Source organism: Protopterus annectens, chromosome 3.part0 (genome assembly GCF_019279795.1).
Source record: "Protopterus annectens isolate FY-2018-M chromosome 3.part0, PAN1.0, whole genome shotgun sequence".
NCBI classification, from domain to species: Eukaryota; Metazoa; Chordata; order Ceratodontiformes; family Protopteridae; genus Protopterus; species Protopterus annectens.
In genome coordinates this window covers 754,177,695-754,201,699 of record NC_056731.1, presented here as the reverse complement: position 1 = coordinate 754,201,699, position 24,005 = coordinate 754,177,695, and the positions used below count along the sequence as shown (strand labels likewise).

Here is a 24,005-nt window from a genome sequence, read left to right as displayed (position 1 = left end):
ATAATTACTCATTTGGTAATGTACTTGTCTAAGCATGATCTCACTTGAGAGACTGCAGTGCTTCCTCACTAAGATAATAAAGGGTATGTTTTCCACGGGCCACCCAGACCACTGTAAAGTACTCGGTCTCTCTCTTTTCTATTTTCTACAGACTCTTGAGAGTTGGCTTTTGTCTAGACATTACAGCCTTGAATGGTCTACTACTATGCATCCTCTTACTCATCCTCAAAACTAATAATACCCTAAACACACTCATTTGTGAGATCTTAACTTTCACCAGAAAATAAATAGGTCCTGCCTAGTGAGAAAGATATATATCAAAGAAAATTCCTATTTTATATATAAGTCTAAGTAGCTTCCTAGTCCTCTTTATGTATAACCTGAGCAAATAGATTGGCAGTAATAAATAGTACCTAGGTCTGGCCCCTCAAGTCCTCTTTGAAAGGGATCAAAACTATATATAAATTAATCATGTCAATGGATGCCTCCAATTTGGGGTATTGTGACTAAGCTACTAATGGTCCTCTGAGTTAATATAGCAATAACCCACGCCTGGGTGTGGTAATGCTGGATTTACCCATGGTTGGCTTTGTTTGGCCACTCGAGCTTCACCCTCTAACATAGTGAGACAGTTTTGAAAAAAGCAATGGAGAAAGCAAGATCGCCGTTGCTTTTTACAAACTGTCTTGCTATGTTAAACTTGTTTAACATAGCGAGTCAGTGTAAAGCAACAGAGCTCTTACGTTCTCCGTTGCTGTAAAAAAAAGAGTTATAGTAATGGAAAAAGTCTGGGCGACCGGACCTTTTTCCATTACTATAACTCTGATTTACAACATGCACACTGACCAATCAACGTGCACGTTTTTGAATATTAATGGGGGGTCGTTGTATAATAGGCTAGTATTAACATGGGAACCTATGAACTGCTTTACTGGTTCTGTGTGAACTGTATGTAAGAAGCTTGTTGTGGTTGTTTTAATTTAGCCTGAAGAAGTACATCTTTGTAACAAAAGCAATTATCTGTATCTGTACCAGAATAAACACGTGACCCTTTTTGCCTTACTTTATCAGAACATATTGTTTTGGATAATAGCACTTAAACATCAGGAGAGTTTAGTCATTTCATTGAACAGAATGAAACCACTCATTCTTCTACTGAGCCAGAGTTCTTTGGTATGAATAGTTTAGCAGAAAAGCAACTCAAATATTTAGGACAAGAATTAAACAAATATGTTAAATACAGTGGTGGATATGGAAGAAAATATTTTTGCTGGAACAGAGAACCATCCTTGACTGTTGTAAGGATTATACTCCTGCAGAAATATTTATGAGCCGAGATGTTTCAACCAGAATTAACCTAATAAATGCAAAATTCAGTTTTGCTGCAAGAAGGAAGCAGAATTTACAGAAATTCCAGCATGATAATCCAATCAAAATGAAGGTCTTTATCTGTAGTGACTTATTTTTCATTCCAAGATACAAAAGAAGGAGGGTCCAAGTGAATCCCACCTGCAAAAATAAACAGCTTCAGTTTTGATTCATGTATAAAACCCAGGCAATGGCATCATGATTAGACGTTATAGTAAACTTATAAGGGCCACAAGAGCTGTTAACAAAAAAAAAAAAAATCTGTCTTCCAATTTTAGGGTCCAGGATTCAGTCTGGTGGACTCTGCATGCTCTGCTTGTGTGCGTGTGTGTGTGTGTGTGTGTGTGTGTGTGTGTGTGTGTGTGTGTGTGTGTGTGTGTGTGTGTGTGTGTGTGTGTGTGTATGTGTGTGTGTGTGTGTGTGTGTGTGTGTCTGTGTGTGTGTCTGTTACAGTTTGGGTAGTATAATCAGAAAATGATTATATTTAATTTGCATATCTACACTGCGTATCTGTATCAGCTCTTCAAAGATTGGCTTGTGCTTATTTTATAACGTGCTCCATGTTACTAAATAATTTATGAGAAATGTATTTACCCTTTCTGTATGCTGAAACAGTCATACTAGACATGCCTGTTTCTACTGTGTATTTTATGTAGTTGAATGTGAATGGATAGAGCTCCTGGAACATTCCTCACTGGCTCTCCCCTTAGCAGGACATCACCAGTTATAAGTAAAAAACAAGTATTTGTCAATGCAGTATGCTGACTTAGTATTTGCAATGTTTTGTTAGCATATAATGGCAGGAATGCCCTGGAAGTTATTTGATGTGTACTGGTTACTTAGTAAACAGTTGCCTTATCACAATCACAAATGTATTGATTTAAATAAAAAAAAAAGTATAAATCACATTTGTCAGTTTGATAAGCCTGACTAGTGTCTATTTGAGAACTTTCTGACATGGTAACTAAATCCAGTAAGGTCCACTCCATTCCATCTGAATTTATCCTCTTACTTTACATATCTCCATACTTTGCAAGTAAACATTTATACACAAATGTAATACCTGTAAAGAGGCAAGCTGCTATATTTTATGCTATTTAATAAAAAAATAAACGCCACTCCTTAATCTTTACATGTTTGGATATGAGTAATCTTCATAAGGTTTCCAAACCTATCTGTATGCCAAAACCCCATAACTCATAGATGCTGATACCATTTGCTAATTCTGAGCAGTGTCTGTTTCATTTGACATATTTACTCAGATGCCTGTTGAAATTCTGAGGCCAGTAACTGCGATGCGTAGGTTCATAGGTGTGTACTAGGCTAATGGCCCTGGAGCCTTTACAAGCCTAGCCCATAGGATTACCCTGGCATCGTGCCACCCAACCTTAGTTCCTAGTGCCTCTGTCGAGTAGATCCACTGGAGTGATCCCTGGGGAGAATTTTCTATGTTCCATCCACTCATCAAGATTATTCTTGAAGAAGGCCAGTGAGGTGCTCTGCTTGACATGTATGGGAAGTCTATTCCATAGCATGGGCAGTCTCTGGGTTATGAACCTGTCCCTCTAGCATGTTCTGTTGATTATGGTAATGAGGTTGAGGACTCTGGAGCATGTAGTGTGGAGGGATTGGGATTTCTTTAGATGTAGCATTTCTAACAGCACTGGGTTAGACATGGCTTTGCAAGTCAAGCAGAGAACACCTCTAAGTAGGCAATATGAGACAGAGAATAGTTGGAGTTTTCTGAGACTGTTCATATAGGACAAGTGTTTAAGGCCTAGGATCCTCTTTGTGAGGTACTTTTGTAGCCTCTCCAGTTGTTGCAGGTGTTTAGTGAGGTACATGTCAAATGGGGCATTGTACTCAATGATTGGCCTAATGAGGGAAGAGGAGAGGGAGACAATGACCTCTTTCTTCCTGGAAGCAAAACCCTTAGTAATGAGATGTAGCACATAGAAGGACTTTCTGACCACAGTGGCAATGTGGTGGTCAAAAGAGAGGTTGCTGTCAACCTGTGTTCATAGATCTTTTATACCTTCTGTATTTAGTGGACTACCATCGCTGTGGCAATTCAAGCGACCTGGGTTTTTCCCAAGGGGGATGAAAACACACTTTTTTGGCATTGAGCTTAAGGCCATCGTTCTGGCACCAGTCATTGGTCTCATTGAGGCCTTTCTGTAGGATGTCAACATCACTTGGGGAATTAATAATACCTCCCAACTTGCAATAGTCTGTGAACTTTGTCAGCCAGAGCCCCTTCGTGTTGGCCTGGACTACAGAGAAGTACATACCAAATGGGAGAGGACCCAGGACAGAACCCTATGGGACTCCACTTGTGACTGGTCAACAGTCTGACTTGGAGTCAGCTACTTTCACACGGTGTGTTCTATCTGTGAGCCAGTTTGCAACCCACCTAGTGATATAGGGGTTGATGCCTAGCTTAGTGAGTTTTTCTATCATTCCTGAGTGGGGAAAGGTATCAAAAGCCTTGCCAGATCAAGGTAGGCTGAATCAACTACCTTGCCTTCATCCACAGCTCTGGTGACTGACTCAAAGAAGTCAACCAAGTTGAGCAGGCATGATCTACCCTTCACAAAACCAAACTGTGTAGGATCCAGAGTTTGGAGATTCCCTATAGCCTTACTTATTAGGACCATGATGATGCATTCCATAGCTTTGCATATCAGACTCGTCAGGCTAATGGGGCGATAATCCCCAGGGTCTGTAGTCACTCCCTCCTTGTGGAGAGGGATGACAGTAGCAGTGCTCCATTTGGTAGGGACAAAGTCTGAGGTAATGCTGTGATTGAACAGGGCATACAGGTGAGGTGCCAGTTAACTCTGTAGTTCATGTAGAACACAGCCGGGTATATTGTCAGGTCCCATAGAAGCTGCATTCTTGGCCTTGGACAGTGCTGTTTTAACCTGTGCAGCAGTAATACTGGGTACCTGGCAATCTACTGGTATTGTGATTGGTCCTTTGGGAGGGTAAAGTTGGCACTGAATCTGTTGGTCAGTATATTGGCAATATCTGTTGGCTCGGTAAAGGAGGTACCATTATGCAGTAGCTCAGAGCAAATCTGGGTATTGCCATGGAGATTCTTTACATAATTATAGAAGGCCTTATGGCTGTCTTTACTATCTGCTGCAATTCTGTTTTCATAGCTAGCTTTAGAGGATTTAATGAGGGATCTCAACCTTTTGTTGAGGCTGATAAGGGAGTTTTTTCTGTCTTGGGACTTCACCTTATTCCGCATCAGTTTTCTCCTTCTGTTGTAAAGTTTGTTTATGGCAGGGGACCACTATATTGGCTTACTTTTTTTTTTGAGGAGAGCATCTTGGTTCTATTGGGTATGGCAAGATCCATGCATTCGTGTACATGCTCATACAATGCATTGGTGTATGATTCGGCGGTCATGCAACTGTTCTCCATTTGCATGGGTGCAGTGAAGTGAGCCACCTCTGTTTTTAGGAGGCCAAAGTTAGCTTTGGAGAAGTTTTTCATGGTGGTTACCTTTGGGGGGGGGGTGGATTTTCAAGGTGATTAGTTTGTGGTCAGATCTAATCTTGACTATTGGTGTAGAGCAACAGTCACCCATGTTAGTAATGACCAGGTCAAGGATGTTGCTACCTCTAGTGGGGGTAAGATCGAGCTGCTCCAGGGCATTGGAATTAATGAATTCCAGAAAGCATTGGGCAAGTGTATTGGTACATGAGGAGTTTTCCCAGTTAATGGAGGGGTAGTTGAAGTCACCCAGTATGAGAGTGTTACATTGGACCGTAATATTCTCCAGGGTGCTTAGAAACTTGAAGTGTGAGTCTTGGAGCATGGTTGGAGACCTATAGCATGCTGTGACCTGAATTGCTGTCTTACCCAATGGTAATGTCACAGATGCAAATGACAGAACTATATGCTGCCTATGGTTATGCTACCACAGAGTATTACCTTTTGTTGTCTGAGATACAGCAATCTTGGAGTTAAAGTATATAAGTAGCAGGTGTACAGAGGGCACAGAATCCATTGTCAACAGATGCAGGGGGCAAACGTTCTTTAATGGTGTTTTAGGATGCTATTCACAAACATTATACTCCATTGAGCAGAGACAGACTTCTCAAACGTAAAAAGTTTTAAAGAATACCAAGATTTTGCCTCATATTTTTGGTATGGTCCTCATGAAATATATGGATTATGGCAAATCATTAAGGACTGAAGTTACTAAATGATGACATACATTTAAGTTTAGCATTTTATATCCCTCAAAAATGCATGCTAATGCTAAACATGTTATCCTATTAACTTTATAAGTTTATAAGAACAATATTTAAAATCTGTCATTATTTTGGGTCTTTGTCCCCAACATTGTTTTGGTTTTATCCAGAATTCTTGCTTTAAAAGGTTGAGAGGTATGGACAGGGTTAGTACACTGTGGTACGGCATACCACATCCCTTTAAGATTCATAAAACCTGATTTACAATAGTGCAAGACACTGAGCACAGATTTACCCACCTGAGTAGCCATATTACTCTATGTATGGAATACAAATACACTTCTAGACTGTACATAGCTCATAAGCACAGAGTCTCTGGTTCATCAGCTGGTCCCAGTGGGATAAGCTATGAGAATCCAATTGTCTGCATGCTGATGGTGTTGTGTAGGCAGCTCAGCAGCTCCCCCTCCCATGCAGAGCAGAAAAGCATCTTAATGTGGTCAGGGGGAAAAAAGAATGCCAAGTGACAAGAAACCCACCTTTGAAAGGCAAAAAAAAAAAATAAAGCATGCCAGCAGGGTGCAGGAACATCTGCCATTGCAACTTATCAGGTTTGCATCCACATAGTGATGCTGGCATGCTCTCTTCACTGGGAGTTTGAATTGGAACAGGTTTGTTGATTATCATATTATGATAATGGCCCTACCTCTGTTGTCACAAACAAGGAGTGACACATTTTTATTACTCACTGCTGTAGGTATAATGTACCTTACTAATTAGTAGCATAAGTAGCATGTATTGCACTTTTCAGAAACCCCATTCATTTTGACACAAATTATTTAAAAATTTACATGCTGTAATAATCCAATTATATTATTTTGTTGATTCTACAGTTTGGGGACTAAAAAAGAGCATGCCTGATTAGTGGATGATATATTATTATAGTGTCTCTGTAATGCTGTTATACTGCCTGGAATGGAATATACTTAGTACTGGGTATGTTTTGTCAATGATTTTGATGCAAATATAAAGAGGGTGCTTTTGCCAAGGATTTTATGGGTGAGAGTCAGGAAAAGAAGGCCTGCATGCTGTTATTCTGGGTGCCACTTTGCATTTGTAAGGGTGACACAGTAGTGTTCTCTTGAGGGGAGAGAAAAAATGGCAAATGCATAATATTTTCAAATTATACAGATTTTTCTTTGAAGAAAAGGCATAACTCGAGAAACCCTATTCAAGTTTTAGTTGCAATATATTTTTATTAGTTGCAAATTTAACTACAGCTCTAAAAAAATGAAAGTTATGTACTTACCATAATGCCAGATTTGTGTTGTCTTCTGGCATCGATCTCAACTGTATGCCTTGCACATCTAAACCTCCACAGATTGAATTTACCCTATAATACCTAATCTGTATCAACAGAATCACCCTAATGGAAACAAAGAATAGACCAGAGGGTTTCACAAAACACCTTGGACAAATCTACAAAGTCCACCAAGAGTCAAAAATAGCAAAGACAATTTGGCAGGGGACAGAAAGAATGAATGCTTAAGACAGAAGAAAGAAGACAACATGGATCTAGCATTATGACAAGTACATAAGTTTTGTATCTGATATGTCTTTTCCATCTATCTTAACCTGAGGGACAAAGTACTCAGCCCAACATATGGGTGGTATCAGGCGTTGGCATTCCCCAAAATAGTTGAGCCAAAAGAGTCCTGCATCTGGACTAAATGTCTAGTTTATTATTGGAGACAAAAAAGTGAGTGTCTGACCAAGTAACCACTGCACAAATATCATGCAAAGAAGTGAGGCTAAAAAAGGCTATTGAAGTAGCTACTGCCCTAGTAAAGTGGGCCTTCAGCCTAATAGAAAGGGGTCAATATTTCATGGTATAAACAAAGGATATGTAAATCGAAAGATAACTGGACAAAATCAGTTTGGAGACTGTTTTTCCCAGGTTTGTCCTTGAAAAGGATACAAACAACTGATTTGATTTCCTGATGGGTTTTGTCCTTTCCAAATATAATCTTGACTGATGATACAGAACAGAACAATGAATTATATATTCACTGATATTTGGAAAGAAAACTATTAACTGAATCAGTTGGTTAAAATTAGATTCAGTGGGCACCTTAAGAAGGAATGAAGGTTTGGTCCACAAGGAAACTCTGCCTTTATGGAAAATAAAGTAAGGTGGTATGCTGGACAAAGCTTGAAGCTTTTAAACTCTTCTGGCTGCGATTACTCTGTCCATAAAGAACATTTTCCATGACAAGAATGTTTTCAATGACAGAAACTTTAAATCTATAAAGGCAAAATGTTAAAAATGGGCTCTTATCAGGGCTTGATAAAGAAAGGGTAAATTCCACAGGGGGAATGGGATTTCTCACTGGAGGTCTGAAATAAATGTTACCGTTTAACAATGCTTTGGACAATCTTAGAGAAGCAGTCAGAAGCTGGCCACAACTGATGTAAAAGTTTGAGATGGCTATTAGCTCATGATGGTGGAATAGCTAGAACCATTGAAACAATATTGCTGGAAAATATAAGGCATCTATAGGGGCCAAAAAGGGATCTAACCACTTGGAAATAGCCATACAGCTTTCTGGTAGAGGGCTGCTGAGGAGAGAATAAGATATGCATAACACTTACTGAAAGCTTGGGATCTCTGTCCATCATAGGAACTGGAGGAACCAAGCAGTTAACCTGAGGGATTTCAGACTTGGATGAGAATGACACAATGAATGGGATACCTGCAATAAGGCCCAGGACCCATGGAGAGTGCTTCAGATGAGGCCTCAAGAAGGAGAACCAAACATATCTTGGCATAAGGGAACTTTGAAGATTACCATTACTCTGCAATGAGCTGCTTTCTGCAGAAACTTGATTATCAAAATAGTTGAAAGAGAAGCATACAGGTTACTGGAAGGTGAAGCATGCAGCAGAACATTCTTCAGTGACTGCTCCTTGGGAGGGATAAGAGCAAAAAAATTCTGCATTTCATGTTGAAGGGTATTGCAAAGGGGTTGCAGCAAGGTTGGCTCCAGCAGCTGAAAGTATGAGTTGCCACAGATGGTTTGAGGGACCACTTATGAGGCATCAAAATGCTCCTGTTGATATTGTCCACTAAGATGTTGGATCTCCCTAATGTATTCATCGCTATCAGAGAGCATTGCAAGGATGTCTCCTATTGACATACCCTCTTAGACTTTTGACACAGGAGATAATATCAGGTTCCTCCTTGTTTGTTTATGTATCAAACTACAGCCATATTAAGGGTTTGGATAGCAAACACACCCTTGAAGATGCAGTCCAGAAAGGCCTGCAGCAGATGATCTTCTGATGGGAATCAGGTACTTTGTGCAGTCTTCCCTTTGAAATACCCTCAAATTCCCAGGAGGGAAGCATCAGTGATTACTGTAGTTGCAAGCTGAGGAAGGATAAATGGACAACTTACAGGGACCTGATCTCAAGTCAGCCACCAAGATATGTAGAGATGGCAGATGGTGAGATGAACAGGAAAATTCATTGTGTGAAGTGCAATAGGCCATTGGACTGATAAGGTCCAATGGAGTACTCTCGTGAAGACTATGGCCAAACAGAGAACAGAGAGATTGCAGTAGCCATTAAATGAAGAAAACAAATGAGCAAAGAAGCCGACAACCTCTGAATTAACACTACTTGATTGGCTTGAAGTCTATTGAAATCAGTCTCAAGTGTGGCTGTCAGGCAATCAGATTGGTGGTGTCCAGATGGCATCAGATAAATTTTCAGAGTTTCAACAAGTTCCAGATTGGATTTCTCAAAAATGACTGTGATACTTAAAGATAGGCACAGATGGAGCAGAAAGTTCCTCACTTGAACTAGAAACACCCTTGAAGTTGGCATAAATTGCTCATCAGCCAAGTACAGGAAGACCCAGAATATCAGCTTGATGTAAACTGCCACCACTGGCATGCACTTGGTGAACACTCAAGGAACTGTGGTGAGGCCAAAGGGCAGAACTCAATATTAGTAGTTACTGGCTCCCAGCCTGAAGCACAGGAACCTCCTGGAGTGCCTCACAATCTTTATGCAATAGTAGGCATCTTTGAGGTCCACACAGCACATCCAACTGTTCTTCCTCAGTACAGGTAAGATTGACTGCACTTCACCATCTGAAATGTTGTCTGCTTTATGTAGTGATTTAATTTGCTGAAGTCCAAAATGAGCCTGATGTCCATGTTTTATTTTGGTATTAAAAAGAATCTTAAACAGACTCCAGATCCTTTTTGGTCTGATGGAACCTCTTGAATGACTCACTTTGTGAGCAGTTTATGGATTTATGCTGATGCTTTCCTTCATTAACTGAGTAGAATGTCAGGAAGGGATCTTTGTCTCATACTTCGGGTAAACTGGAAGGGGATGGTTTAGCCTCAGGGAATGACTTTCAATACCCAGGCATCCAATGTGATGGCACCCAAGCTCTTGGGTGGAGAACCATATGTCCCTCACTGTTTCCAGAAAGCAGCAGTCAGGCAAACTTTAAGGAGCACTAGGAAGACTTGCCAGAAAAAGGACATCCGAAGCCCTGATTTTGTGGACCAACCCTGACCCTTTGGTGGTATCCATTGAAGCTACCCCCTCCCCCAGCCCAGGGGCACATTCACCTAGAGATCCTGGGAAAGCAGTTGTGATTTTCAGATGTACAGCACTCCCACCACGTTCCTTGAAAAGGACCTCTGAGGGGTAGAAGAGTGAACCCCCATGACAGTCAAAGTCTTGCTTTACTGCTCAGCCTGAGTCAATATGTTTTTAACTTTGGGACCCAACAAAATGGACCCATCAGAACGAGCATTAATGAAGGATGTCTTGAAGCACAATAATTCACCTCAGCAGTGTGCCTCACAACAGCCCTTAAGGAAAAACACCATACCAAACATGCTAGTAATAAGTGACTCTATAGTAAGGCACACAGATGTTCCACTCACCAGGCTGAACAAGGAGAAGGTTACTGTCAGCTACCTGTCAGGTGCTAGGATCCACCACATAACACAGGCACTTAGGTCATTCCAGAACACGTACAAGTATGAAGCTGTCATTGTACATGTTGGTGTGAAAGATCTAAGATGTACCTCCCTGGACTACATGAAAAGAGACATTGAGGAGCTCTCTGATCATGTAGCCCAAGCTGGTATGACCCTGACCTTGAGTAGCATACTACCTTCACCTAGAATGATACCACAATACAAAGACAAAATTATCAATTTCAACAATTGGCTCGCTTCTAGTGTCATTCTAAGGGTATCCAGTGTCTGTCTGCCTGGGATGACATGATAGACAAGCCTCGCTGTTTTGCCAGAGATGGTTTGCACCTGTCACCCCTAGGTTTTCGAATACTGGCCAAGGCTCTTGCTGTCCCCATAGTGCCTTTTTTAGGCAAGGCTCAAAGGACAAAGCAACTACCTTAACCAGCACAGGTAACCAAAAACTAAGGGTAATGCTACTCAACGCCAGAAGTCTCAACCTCAAAATGCACACACTCATGGCTCTCCTCAGCATGGAGAAAATCAATGTTTGTGCAGTGATGGAAACCTGGTTCAAGGCTCCAGAGAGCACCCCAGCACTGCCAGGTTACAATTCATATCACACCTTCCTGCCTCAGTTACCAGATCGCAGTACAAAGGGCGGAGGTGTATCCATATTCATCAAGGATACCCATATCTCCAGGTTAGTAGCACAGCATGATGCCCTAGAAATCATCCATGTGCAACTATCAGCAGGAAAAAACACATTTCAAGTCATAGCCTGTTATAGATCGTCCACCATGTCCCAAGATGCTCACTCAGCATTCCTTGAGATGTTGGAAAATATAAAGGTCCTACCCAACACCATAATATTGGGTGATTTCAACTACCCTGGTATAGACTGGGTGAACTACCAATGTTCTAACTCCTATGCTCAGCAATTCTTAGAATTTATAAATTCAAATGCCCTTGAACAGCTAGTATGTTCCCCCACTAGAGGGGACAACATATTGGATTTAGTCATCACAAATATGGGCGCCCATTGTACCACACCCATTATCACTCCCTCTCTGGTCAGATCCGACCACAAACTGATAACCCTGGACATACTCACCCCTCTACCTCCCCCAGTCAAAGAAACCATTGTAAAAAACCTTTCCAAAGCAAACTTCAAACTACTTGCGTCCGAAGTGGAAAGCTCCACTATTCCCTTGCAGAAGGATAATGATATCCAGGATGCAGAATCCTACACCAAGGCACTCTATATGCATCTTCAGGATTGCATGGACTGTACTATCCCAAATAAAACCAAGACTCCTTCCTCAAGCAAGAAGAAACCAGTCTGGTGGACCACGGTAATAAGCAAACTTTACAATAAAAGGAGGAGGCTTATACAAAAAAAGGCCAAATCTCAAGTAGAAAAATCATCCCTGATCAGCATTAGTAAGAAATTGAGGACCCTCATTAAGTCAACTAAAGCCAATTTTGAAAAGAAAGTTGCCAAGGATGCCAAGGATAACCATAAGGCCTTCTATGGCTACATCAAAAACCTAAATGGCAATGCTCAGGTCTGTTCTGAGCTAGTACAAAATGGAAAAAAATACACTGACCCTAATGATATTGCCAACATCTTGGCTGACAGGTTCAGTGCAAATTCCCCCCCCCTCACCACCTACAGGGCCTATTACCATTCCAGGGGATTGTGTAACTCCAATTATTATTGATACGGTGGTTAATAAGGCTCTATCTAAAGCTAAAAACACTGCCTCTATGGGACCAGATGGTGTCTCAGGCTGTGTCATACACGAGCTCCAAAATGAATTAACCCCGCATCTTAATACCCTGTTCAGTCTCAGCCTCTCCACAGTATATGTGCCCATAGAATGGCGCACAGCAACGGTGGTCCCACTACACAAGGGTGGGGCCACAACCGACCCTGGGAACTACTGACAATAAGCCTGACCAGTCTTATCTGTAAGGCTATGGAGCGAATCATTATGGAACTCATAAATGGAGAGATTGGGAACCTCCCGACGCTGGACCCCACACAGTTCAGCTTTGTCAAAGACAGATCATGCCTCCTGAACCTGGTAGATTTCTTTGAGACAGTTACTCAGGCTATAGATAAGGGAAAGGAGGTACATATGGCTTACCTTGACCTTGCTAAAGCATTTGACACCATTCCCCATTCAGGTATTATTGATAAGCTCACCAGCCTGGGCATAAACCCTTACGTCACAAGATGGATCACAAACTGGCTCTCAGACAGATCCCACAAAGTAAGAGTAGCGGGATCTATGTCCGAATCCAGACCAGTAAAGAGCAGTGTGCCTGAGGGTTCGGTCCTGGGGCCCCTCCTGCTTGGCATATACTTCTCAGAAGTACAGGCAAGCATGGAAGGGCTTTGGCTGGCTAAGTTTGCGGACGACTGCAAGCTGGGTGCTATAATAGAGTCTCCGGCTGACATGGATATACTCCAGAAGGGCCTTAATGTTACTGATACTTAGTGTCAAAGCCATGGTCTCAAGCTAAATGCTAAAAAATGCATAGTAATCCCCTTTGGAAAAAACAGAGCACCCACAAACTACAACATAGGAGGTAACCCCCTGAAATCTGAAGAAGAAATAAGGGATCTAGGAACCCAAGTAGATAGTCAGCTTTCCTTTGATAACCATGTTGCCAAAGTGGTTAGAAAATCCTTCTATGTGACCCATCTGATCACGAAAGGGTTCGCATCAAGATCTAAGGATGTAATGGTGCCCCTCTACTCTTCCCTCATCAGACCCATTATTGAGTACAATGCACCAATTGGAATGTACCTGGCAAGGCATCTCCAGCAGCTGGTGAGACCACAGAGGTACCTAACCAAGAGGATTACTGGCCTCAAACAGTTGCCCTATGCAACACGATTGAAAAAGCTAAGACTGTTCTCTGTTGCATACCGCCTTCTCAGAGGCGATCTCTGTCTAACGTACAGAGCCATGTCCAACCCAAAACTTTTGAACATGCTCCATATTAGCAAAACCAAATCTACTCAAGCTACACACTCTATGGATATAAACCTCAGCACAACAATGAATAGAACATGTTGGAGGGATAGATTCCCATCGCAGACACTTCCCTTACTATGGAACAAGGTCCCGATCTACATAAGACAGAGCCCCTCACTATCACTCTTCAAGAGGAACCTTGATGAGTGGATGGGCAACAGAAAGTTCACACCGGGGATCACACCAACAGCTCTGCTAGATAGGGGCCAAGGGTACTAGCTGCTAGTACAAGGGTCTAGGGAACTAACTAAAGGGGCAGTGAATACCGCACAACATGGCTGGGCTAATATATGCCTTCGGGCAGATAGCCCAGTACCTACCTATGAACCTATGAACCTAAGCATTGTGCAAAATTACACAAGCCCATCCAGGCATGACCTTGAATTGCCGTGCCAGTGCCTGCCTTGCATGCCATACCATTTACTGAATTAGATTTGAGCCTCATGTGCATATTAGATATCAACAACATTGTGGACAACTGAGTCTCCAAGGTCTTATAGGCCTCTAGAGGGGGTTGTGATGCCAGCAACTTAGACATTTTGGGAATTAAGTTGCTTTGAAATCCAGTCAAATGTGCTCTTTAGATCAATACAGAGATGGCAAACATGGCTGAAACATGTGTGCACTTCCCAAATTAGTCTAATACCCATGACACTTTATTCAGGGGATGGACCGATGTGCTCTCCTCAGAGATCTACTTTTCAATGATTACAATTAAGACAATATCATCAAACATGAGTCCTTTGATCCTGAAGGACATATCCTTGGAGCGGGTGGGGGGGGGGGCAACACCTTCTCCAATTTGAAGCAGATAGGCTCCAACACACTGGGTTCTCTCCAAGACCTCCAGGACACCAGGTTGATGAGGGTATTCAGAGGGGGGTAACATCCAAGATGTGAATGAGTGTGGAGATGTGCTCAGATACACATGTGTAGGCATATGCCAGTGGTGATATAAATATCCTTCCAGCAGCCCAGTGCTGCAAAGAAGAGGGATGGGTGTTTTGAGGGAAGGTATCTCCATGTAGGTGTGAGTATTGCCCATTGGAATGCCATTGCATGAGAGCTACTTTATTAGTTTGTGCTACTAACTGACTGCTGATTGCTTGAGTCAGTGAATACTGGCAATTGGCAATACATTTTAAAAATGTTCTTTGGTGGGAGGTAGGACCCCCTATATCTTATGACATGGGGCCTCTGCCCCAGTGACTCCTAAACTATAAATATATTATACCTGCAGTGATACAGATGCGTAATAAGTATATTTTCAGATAAAGCAGTGAATTCAAGTTTTTCACATCTCCAGACCCATTCTGTCTAGGACAGGTGGGAAGGTAAGGCCTTATTATTTATCTTCCCCTGTACCAGCACCCAGCAGGTGCCCAAATTGTTAACCCAACTCAGGCCAGCTGGGTTGAAATAAAGGCTTTGTGTTGTATACCAACAACACTGGACTTGTGGCCTTAATGTTGAAATATGAATTTACAATAAAGTTATAGATACCTTCCTGAATGCTGGTTCTGTTTTGGACATTAGGCATGCTGTTTTACTTTATCAAGGTATATTATATTTATAATTTGAATAATGTTTGCACAAGCATATAATATATTTTCTTGCATAGCTTTATTTTTTTTATAGTTTAATATAATAAGTGCTAATTTGACATATTTGTATAAATAATATTTGTTCTGTATATTAATATGTGCATTGCTTATATACCTTTGGCTTGGGTTGTGGCCAGCTGAAAAGGTTCCCTGGACTTACTCCCTTAACAAACAAACAACAAACCTGAAAATAACAGTGGCAAGAAGCAGAGATTGGTAGTTAGGCAACCATCTCAGAGGAGATGTAAGTTGTTAGTGGGGATCCTAACGGACCTGCCCTGGGATTAATTCTAGTTAGCATCTTTCTTGCATACATATTAAGGAGGCTTGGGAACATGATCAACCTATTTAAAGTTGTCACTTAGACAGTGGAAGAATCTACAGCAAACTTTGAAAGCAACTGAAGAGGTTAGCAGTGTGGGATTAAAACAAAATGGCATCTATAGTTTACAGCATGGAAGTGTAAAATATTTAATCCCTAAATGGCATACCAGTTGGAAAGAGAAAAAATCTAAAAAACACAGTTCAAGGGAAAGAAGTTGTTGGTGAAGTAGTGATGGCAGGTACTGAAAGCAAATGTTGTAATTATGATAAGTAAGAAAAAAGAAGTTATGTTTTTTACCATAATGTTACATCTGTATTGTTGATCTTCATTCGTTCATTCATGATGGATGGTTATCTGTTCCATCCTCGGAATCGACTCAGCCATTATAAAAAGCTCGCTCCAGACAAAAACTCTTGAATTAAGCTTACCCATAGTGTCCCTCTCTTCATCTCCTAAGATCAAGTTTGACATAAGAAAGGAAAGCGGAGGCTTTGTCTCAGCAAATGCCCTATAATGAAGCTAAGACCAAATCCGAACCTCCAGCAGTCTTTTGGAGAGGGTAGGAGGGGGGATGTCATAAATGAATGAATGAAAATCAACAACACAAATGGAACATTATGGTAAGAACATAACTTCTTTATCTGATGTAGGATGGCAGAGTGGTGCAGCGGTAGCATTGTCGCCTCACAGCAAGAGGTTCTCCAATTCGATTCTTGGCTGGGGTGCCTCCTGTGCAGAGTCTGCATGTCCTCCTTCCATTCGTGTGGGTTTCCTCCAGGTGCACTGGTTTCCTTCCATGCTACAAAAACATATCTGCAGGATTTCTCCCCAGGCCTCTGCTGAAAATTAACTTTGTTCCAAGTTGGACCTCCTGATAAATAAATGTTAATTAAATAAACAAACTAAATAAATAAATGTTAATCATTCATTCATGACGGATAAGACAGAGTCCCTAGCTACTTTATTCCCTGGGAGGCCCTATGGAAGGATATTCTTGAGCACCATTGAGCCAAAGGATGCTCTCTCCCTAGAGAACAAGTCCAATTTGTAATGAGTGATAAAGTTATGAGGAGTAGTCTATGTTGCTGCTGCACTAATGTCATCCATGGAATCTCTGGACTGAAAACAATAGAAGTAGCAACTGATCTGTTTGAATGCGCTTTGATTTTAGTTGTTAGACTTTTTTTGTTGGTAGACAAAGGAAATACAATCTCGCAGCCATTCAGCTAAAGTTACTTTAGAAATTGGTTTTCCTGATTTTGGTCCTGAGAAGGATAAGAATAATTGATCAGATTTTCGTAGTGATTTAGTCTTGTCCAAGTAGAAATGTAATTATCTATGCACATCCAACAAATGTAGACAGTATTCTCCTTTATTAGAAAGATTGGGGAAGAAAACTGGCAAGTCAATTGATTGATTAATACTCAAATCTGAAACAACTTTGGGTAAAAAGGATGGGTTAATCTTACGTGACACTCTCTCTTTATGGAAAACTATGTAAAGGCGTTTTATGCACAAAGCCTGTAGTTTCGATATTCATCTTTCTGTGGTAATTGCTACCAAGAATAAAGTTTTCCAAGACAAAAACTTCATATCACAAGTGGCAGCAGGTTGATAGGGAGGATGAGTCAAAGTTTGTAGGACTAGTGCCAAATTCCAAGGTTCACTTGGCTCTTTGAAGGGTGGTCTAATATGTATGTCTCCTTTCAAAAAGGTTTTACAGAGATGGTGAGAAATTAAAGTGGAATCCTGGAAACCATTGTGAAAGTTTGAGATAAGTGTTATATGGATGCGAATAGTGGAAGCTGACGCTCTTGAATGGAGGAGATTTGATAAATAATCCAAAACCGAGCTAACTGAAGCCAAAAAGGGGTATAATCCTTTCTGTCGAGAACAAACAATGAATCTTTTCCATTTGCTAAGATAAATTTTCCTGGTGGATGGTTTATGGGAAGCCAGAAGAATCTTTCATACGGGGGAAGATAGATTATTTTTACTAACAATTACTGTAAGTGGAGGAACCAGGCTGTCAGGTTGAAGCTCGATAGGTTTGTATGGATCAACCCTTGTGGATGCAACAGTAGTTCCGGAGTTTTATCCAAAGTCCACAGTCAGTGGTCCAGGTGAGAGAAAAGGAAGGAGGACCAAACTTGTCAGGGCCAGCGGAGTGCAATGAGGATTACTTTTCTTCTCAAGTGATGAACCTTCTTTAGAAATTGCGGGATCAAAGGAAGAGGGGGAAGGCAAAAAGAAGTCCCGTGGGCCAATCTACTAGAGTGTCCCTTGGGGATTCCCCATGAGGGGGGATTAGGGCAAAGTAGCTGCTGCATTTGTGGTTGGTGGGAGACACAAATAGATTGCAGCAAGGCTGACCTCATTGACTGAAGATCTTCGCTGCTATGACAGGATTAAGGGACCACTCATGAGGCAGGAGAATGCATCTGCTCAGTTTGTCTGCAATTACATTGGAATCCCCAGGAATGTGTGCTGCCATCAGAAAGCAGTTGGAAGATATTGCCACTTGCCAAACTCTCCTGGCTTCTCGACACAATGGATAGGATTTGGTTGCCCCTGTTTGTTGATATGCCAAACGACCGATATGTTGTCTGATTGGATAGCAATTGTCCCTGATGGGAGTATGGATTGGAATGCTTGCTACACCAAAAGCACTGCCCTTAGTTCTAGGACATTGATATGCAAGGTGACCTCCGTGGGGGATCAAGTGCCTTGGACTGTCTTTGCCTGGAAATGCCCCCCCCACCCCATCAGGGATGTGTCCGTGGTCACTATGGCTTTGAGCTGAGAGGGTGAAAAGGGGTGACTCCAAAGGTCCTTTTCAGGTTTCATCCACCAATTTAAGTCTTGTTTGCAGTGGTTTGTTATACACACTGGAAAGAACATAGGATGTGTTAAAGGGGACCACTGTGATACTAGGAGGCATTGTAGTAATCTCATGTGTAGTCTTGCTAGAGGAACTATGTGATCGTTGTTGCCATTGATGCCAGTAGTTGAAGGACTGCATGAGCTGGGATTTTGTCCTGAGAGACTATCCCTTGGAGTTAAGATCTTAGACTATGGAGCCTGTGAAGCAGGAGGGTGACCAGGCAAGACTGAGTGTCGAATGTTGCTCCTATGAATTCTAGATTTTGGGTGGGTACCAATTTGGACTTTTGTTTATTTATTGAGATTCCTAAGGATCTTGCCAACTGTAGAGTGTAATGCAGGGCTAGAAGCAGCAGATGTTTGGTAGGGGCAGTAAGGAGCTAGTCATCTAAATACAAAAACACCTGGAATTCTTTTAGTCTCAAGTGAGCTGTTACCACTGCCATACATTTGGTGAACATTCTGGGGGCTGTGGAGAGACCAAAGGGTAGCACTCAAAATTGGTAGTGACTGGCTACCATTTGTCCATTGTTATGTGATAATACATATCCTGGAGATGTACTGAGCACATCCAGTCATCTTTCTCCAGACAAGGGAGGATAGTTTGAACCATGACCATGTGGAATTTTGTCTGTCTGACAAACTTGTTTAGGATGCTGAGGTCCAAAACTGGCCTCCATCCCCCGGTTTGTTTTGTCACTAAAAAAGAACCTTGAGTAAAATCTGGAATCTATCTGGTCTGGTGGGACTGTTTGGAGGACTCTTTTTAGAAGCAGCTTTTGAATTTCCTGTACTGCTACATCCTGTTGACTGGGTGGAATGTTGGGGATTTGCCTTTGTGGCCTTGGGTAAAGATCGAAAGGGATATGATAACATGTGGTTATTATTGTCTGCACCCAAGAATCTGTCATTATGGAATGCCAGGCTAGGTGGTGCAGAGAAAAGCATCCCCCAACTGCTTCCAGAGGCAAGTAGTTGGGACGCTTTTCAGGAGTGCTGATAGGGCTGCCCAGAAAAAGAATATCTGGACCCCTGATTACATGGACCCTGTCTGCCTCAGGGAGGGCATCTTCCTGATGAGTTCCCCCTCTGCCCTGGGGGGAAAACCTACCACGTGTATCACAGAAAGGACCCTGGACTTGTCTTGAATCACATTTTTCTACTCCTCTGATTCCTAGAGTAGGATTGTTGTGTGGTGGAAAAAGGCATGCCCACAGCAGACAGGGTCTTGGTGTCCTTTTCACACCTGGCTAATGTGTCTTTAATCTTTGAGCTGAAAAGAGAGGAAGCGTCAATGGGAGTGTTAATGAAGGAAGACTTAAAAGAGTCCACAAAGTCACATAAGAGCATCCAGGCATGACGTCTCATGATGCCTGCACCCGCTGCACTAGCTGCCCCTTCAGTAGTATGAGAAATCAACTGCATGGATGAATTAGATATGGATTCCAGGGTGGCAAGCTGTGAGGCAACTTTGTTGCTTACCTCATCAGATACAGCTCCTGCTAGGATTCCCAAGCGTTCTGTGATCAGGTTCCTCTGGAGATGGGTAAAGTGTGCCAAGTAATTCAAGGACCGTATGGCAGAGGTCGATGAAACATACACCCGCATCCCTATTCTGTCCATCATCCAAGACTCCCTGTTTGTAGGGTGGACAGTAGGACTATCCTCAGCGAGTTCTTTCTTAGTGGCTGATGCCACCACAATAGCATCTACTGCCAAGCCTTTGGACAAGTGAGAGTGATCCTCTGGAGAGGAATGTATATTGTCTGATCTCCGGGGGATAGGCTCAACGGTGTCAGGATTCTTCCAGGTGCACTTCACGATGAGCTGAACTAGTTCATCTGCAAACGGGGTCACCCAGGAAGTACAGGGTTGAGCATGGAAAGCCTGCAAGAATACAGACTCCTTAGAGGAAGGGTTGGTGGGTTCCAGTCACCCTGCTGCTTTAAGATTTCTAGTATGTCTCCACAGTAGACATCCTCAGGAGGTGACTGTAGGGACCCTTCCCTCTCATTATAATCTGCATCTTTGGTAAGGGATTCTTTAGGGGAATCCATGTTTTTCCTCTTGCATGGCATCTTATGAGGTGGCTCCTCAGTGGGGGCATCTGAAGAGGACTCCGAAGAGAGGGTGTCCTGTGGTAGGGTATCTTGAGTTTCCTGATTCTGATGTCTCAGGGTAGTGGACTGTGTCATTTGCGGTCCAGGGAACATGTATATGTGATATTCTGGTGCCAAAGGGACCAGCTATGAACCTGCTGAGGTGAGGCAAGTGCCCTCTCCATCACATGGAAAGCAGGGCTGCCCAAAGAGGGATGGGAGCCCAGAACTGAAAAAGACAACCTCAGAACCGGGGTCACACCCGGCTCCAATGAGCCCATTCCCTGAGAAAGAGCCACAAGAGGACTCAGAGCTGTCAAAGTAAACAGAACCATAGAGAGCACCATAGAAAAACCGGGTGCCATACTAGGGGTCATGGTGCCGACAGATAGCCACAGTCTCGAGGATGGGTCAGCTCAGATTGAACAGTGGACCACAGGGTAGGCTCTAGAAACTTGGCAAGATCTAGAAGTGGAACTGAAGAAGCTGAAACTGGGATAAGTGTCAGCATCAAGGGCTCCAACACCTCTGGGGAGGTTGAAAGAGGAATATATGTCAGAGTCTGTGGAGAAAATTCCTTGGCTTTAGGTGGGAAGGAGGATTTACAAATAGTTGGAATTCCTCTGGCCACCAGGAGCTGATCCACGATTCTCACTAAGTCAAGCACCAAAAGGCTCCTGGTGGAGAGGGTTGACATCCCTGATGGAGAATCAGGCCTCTCAAGAAATGGGGTCAATTGCTGTCCAAGAAATGGATTGATAGATGGGGAATATCGGGCCTGAGCTAACGTTTTGGCCTTCGACACCATGGCTGAACAACCAGAAGGTTGTGTTGGAGGGGGAGGTAGTGATCTGTATTGGAGGAGGGACTATTTTTGGTGCTGAGAGGGTCTGTGGTACTGTAGAAGTGGTCGGTACCATAGGTGTCAAAGTTATTATCAGTTCCATAGACAAGGACAGTAGCATGGATGGTGTTTTAGGCTCTGGTGCTGAGATGGGTGCACTAGTCAATTTTAGCTGTTTAGATTTTGGTTCCATATGAACCTGGGCTTTAGTAGATTTTGATTCAAGAGAATGAGGAGAAAATGGTACTGACTTGACTCCTCTTCTTAGGTTCCTTTTTAGGAGGGGTTGAGACCTCCACTTCAGACAAAGCCTCCAAGAAAGGGTTTTTCATAAGACCCTTTAAAATGAACTTATTCTTACATTCAGCTAATGTGCAGGCACTAAAGCCCTTACATAGCTCTCATGGAGGTTGAACTTTCAAGTGTGGAACACCAAGACAATATACGCAGGACAAATGTCCATCGGAATTAGACATTTTCCTGCCACACATCATACTGTTTGAAACCTATTGTCCCCTTCGTTTCTGCCATTGTAAAAAGTCCAGAGTCTACAATCTGAATTATATAGCTATAAAATAAACAGCAATAAGGAAAAAGGTCCTGTCAGAAATAGCTCTACAGACCAAAACACACACACACACACACACACACACACACACACACACACACACACACACACACACACACACACACACACACACACACACACACACACACACACACACACACACACAGAGTCAAGGAAAAAGAAGCAACTTTTTTTTTTAGACTACCAAGGATGGTAGATAAAGAATACTCAATGGGCTAAAGGAGAAGGAAAGGAAGGAATGCCAGCAATGGTATTAGAAACTACCACAGAGGTAAGGGAGGGGCCTGTACCAGCAATGGCATGAAGAAATGCCAAAAAACTGGTAAGAAGACAGATAAAAAACTCACACAAGCAGAGAGAAAGTAAATCAAAATAATAGTGACTAGTAAGAGAAGGATTAGGAGGGAAATAGCCCAAGAGCTGAAGAAATATTATCGAAAAATTATTGAAAAATTAAACCACTTAGCTGTAGAGCTGCCCTGATGGGATCTGAGGAGATAAAGAGAGGGACGCTATGGGTAAGGTTAGCTCGAGGTTTTTTTGGCAGGCAGAAGCTTGTTATAATGGCCAAGTCGGTTCGGAGGACGGAACCAATACCCATCGGTCATGAATGAATGAAAATTAACAACATCAGATATATCTTTTATCTTAGGGGGAAGACTCCAAGAACAGATAGGGTAAATTACTCCCCTAAAGATTCTAGAACAAGTCCCATCTGGAGTAATATGTTTGGTTTGCTACTCAAACAAGTTTAAAGCTATTAAGCTAGTACAAAAAGTACAAGGAAAGATACCAAGGTTAATCAAAGAAATGAAACATGAAGTTAAGAGGAAAGGCTACACGAGCTAAATATATTATTTAAGAATAGATGAGGATACATAAGAAAGACAGGACATAATATGGATACGCAACTCACTTAGAAAGGGATGTGATGGCATGCAGCACAACAAAAAAAGTAAGATGAGCGAAAAGGCCAGATTACTTGTACAAAGTTCAACCTACATACTTCTGAACAAGAGTGGACACTTGGGTTGGTTTAAAAATTGTAAGAAGACAGCACATTTTATCTGTACAAGGAAAATGTATGCTTAACCTATGTTTTACAGTTTCCAGTTACACACTCGGTTAATATTAACAATACTGTTTATTGTACCATACCTATAGAAGTGACTAGCTCTTCCGAATATGAGCCGTCGAAGATGTTTGTTATATTCTTAGAAACTTTATCGAATCCTTGAGAACTGCTTGATTTGAAGAATACTCGCTGTCCTGATGTTTCAAAATCCTTCATCGCATCTTCTTGGCCACCAATAACAACAACTTTCACACCCTTTTCTTTTAACTTTCTGGTTGCAAGGCGAGCATTGTCTTCTGATTTGCTAGATGCTAAAATGACTGCATACTGAGGATAGCCATCCCGTATTCTGCTTCCTGCAGACTCTTGAAAAAATGTTGAACTCAAGAAATGTATAGCTTTCCCAGTGTTGAGAGGGCCCCCAGTATAACCAAATTTTTTGTTAATATAGTTCTTTATCTCTGAAGCATTTTGATATCTATTGAATAAAAATTCTTCTTTTGGATTCTCACTGTACTGAGCAAGGCCAATTCTAAATGCATCAGGTCCTATTTCTAATAAGTCTACGATATTTTTGATAAATTCCTTGGCTTGTAGAAAGCCTGACCTTCCCATTTTCTGAGAACTATCCACAAGGAACACTATATCTCCAACCCTTCTGGATGTTGCTGCAAAAGAAAACAAAAATTATTAAAACTGCATATTCTTTTCACTTCCGTTTTTTTAGTTTTTTCTTAAACGGCTTTTTTAACTCATAGCATATGATGTGCATTTTCTAATTACATTATTTCTTTTCATCACCTTGTTTGCAAAAACATATGTTGTTATGGTTCTGGTAGTATTGTTGTCATGTCATTATCTTGTTCTAAATGTGCATATGATGGTGTCACTGGAATTATTCTCCCCAAGCCTCCACTGAAATGGGGTTTTGTCCAGTCAAACTTTCATGGTAAG

At 41.9% G+C, this 24,005-nt stretch overlaps 1 protein-coding gene across 1 annotated transcript in view; it reads right to left on the bottom strand.

The window, feature by feature from the left end:
• LOC122796926 (collagen alpha-6(VI) chain-like) overlaps positions 1-24,005 on the bottom strand; it is a 1,619,258-nt gene that overhangs the window by 1,245,093 nt on the left and 350,160 nt on the right. Inside the window, exon 6 of the mRNA XM_044065693.1 lies at positions 23,135-23,719. Within this exon, the coding sequence (XP_043921628.1) occupies positions 23,135-23,719 (585 nt within the window). The remainder of the gene's footprint in view (positions 1-23,134; positions 23,720-24,005) is intronic.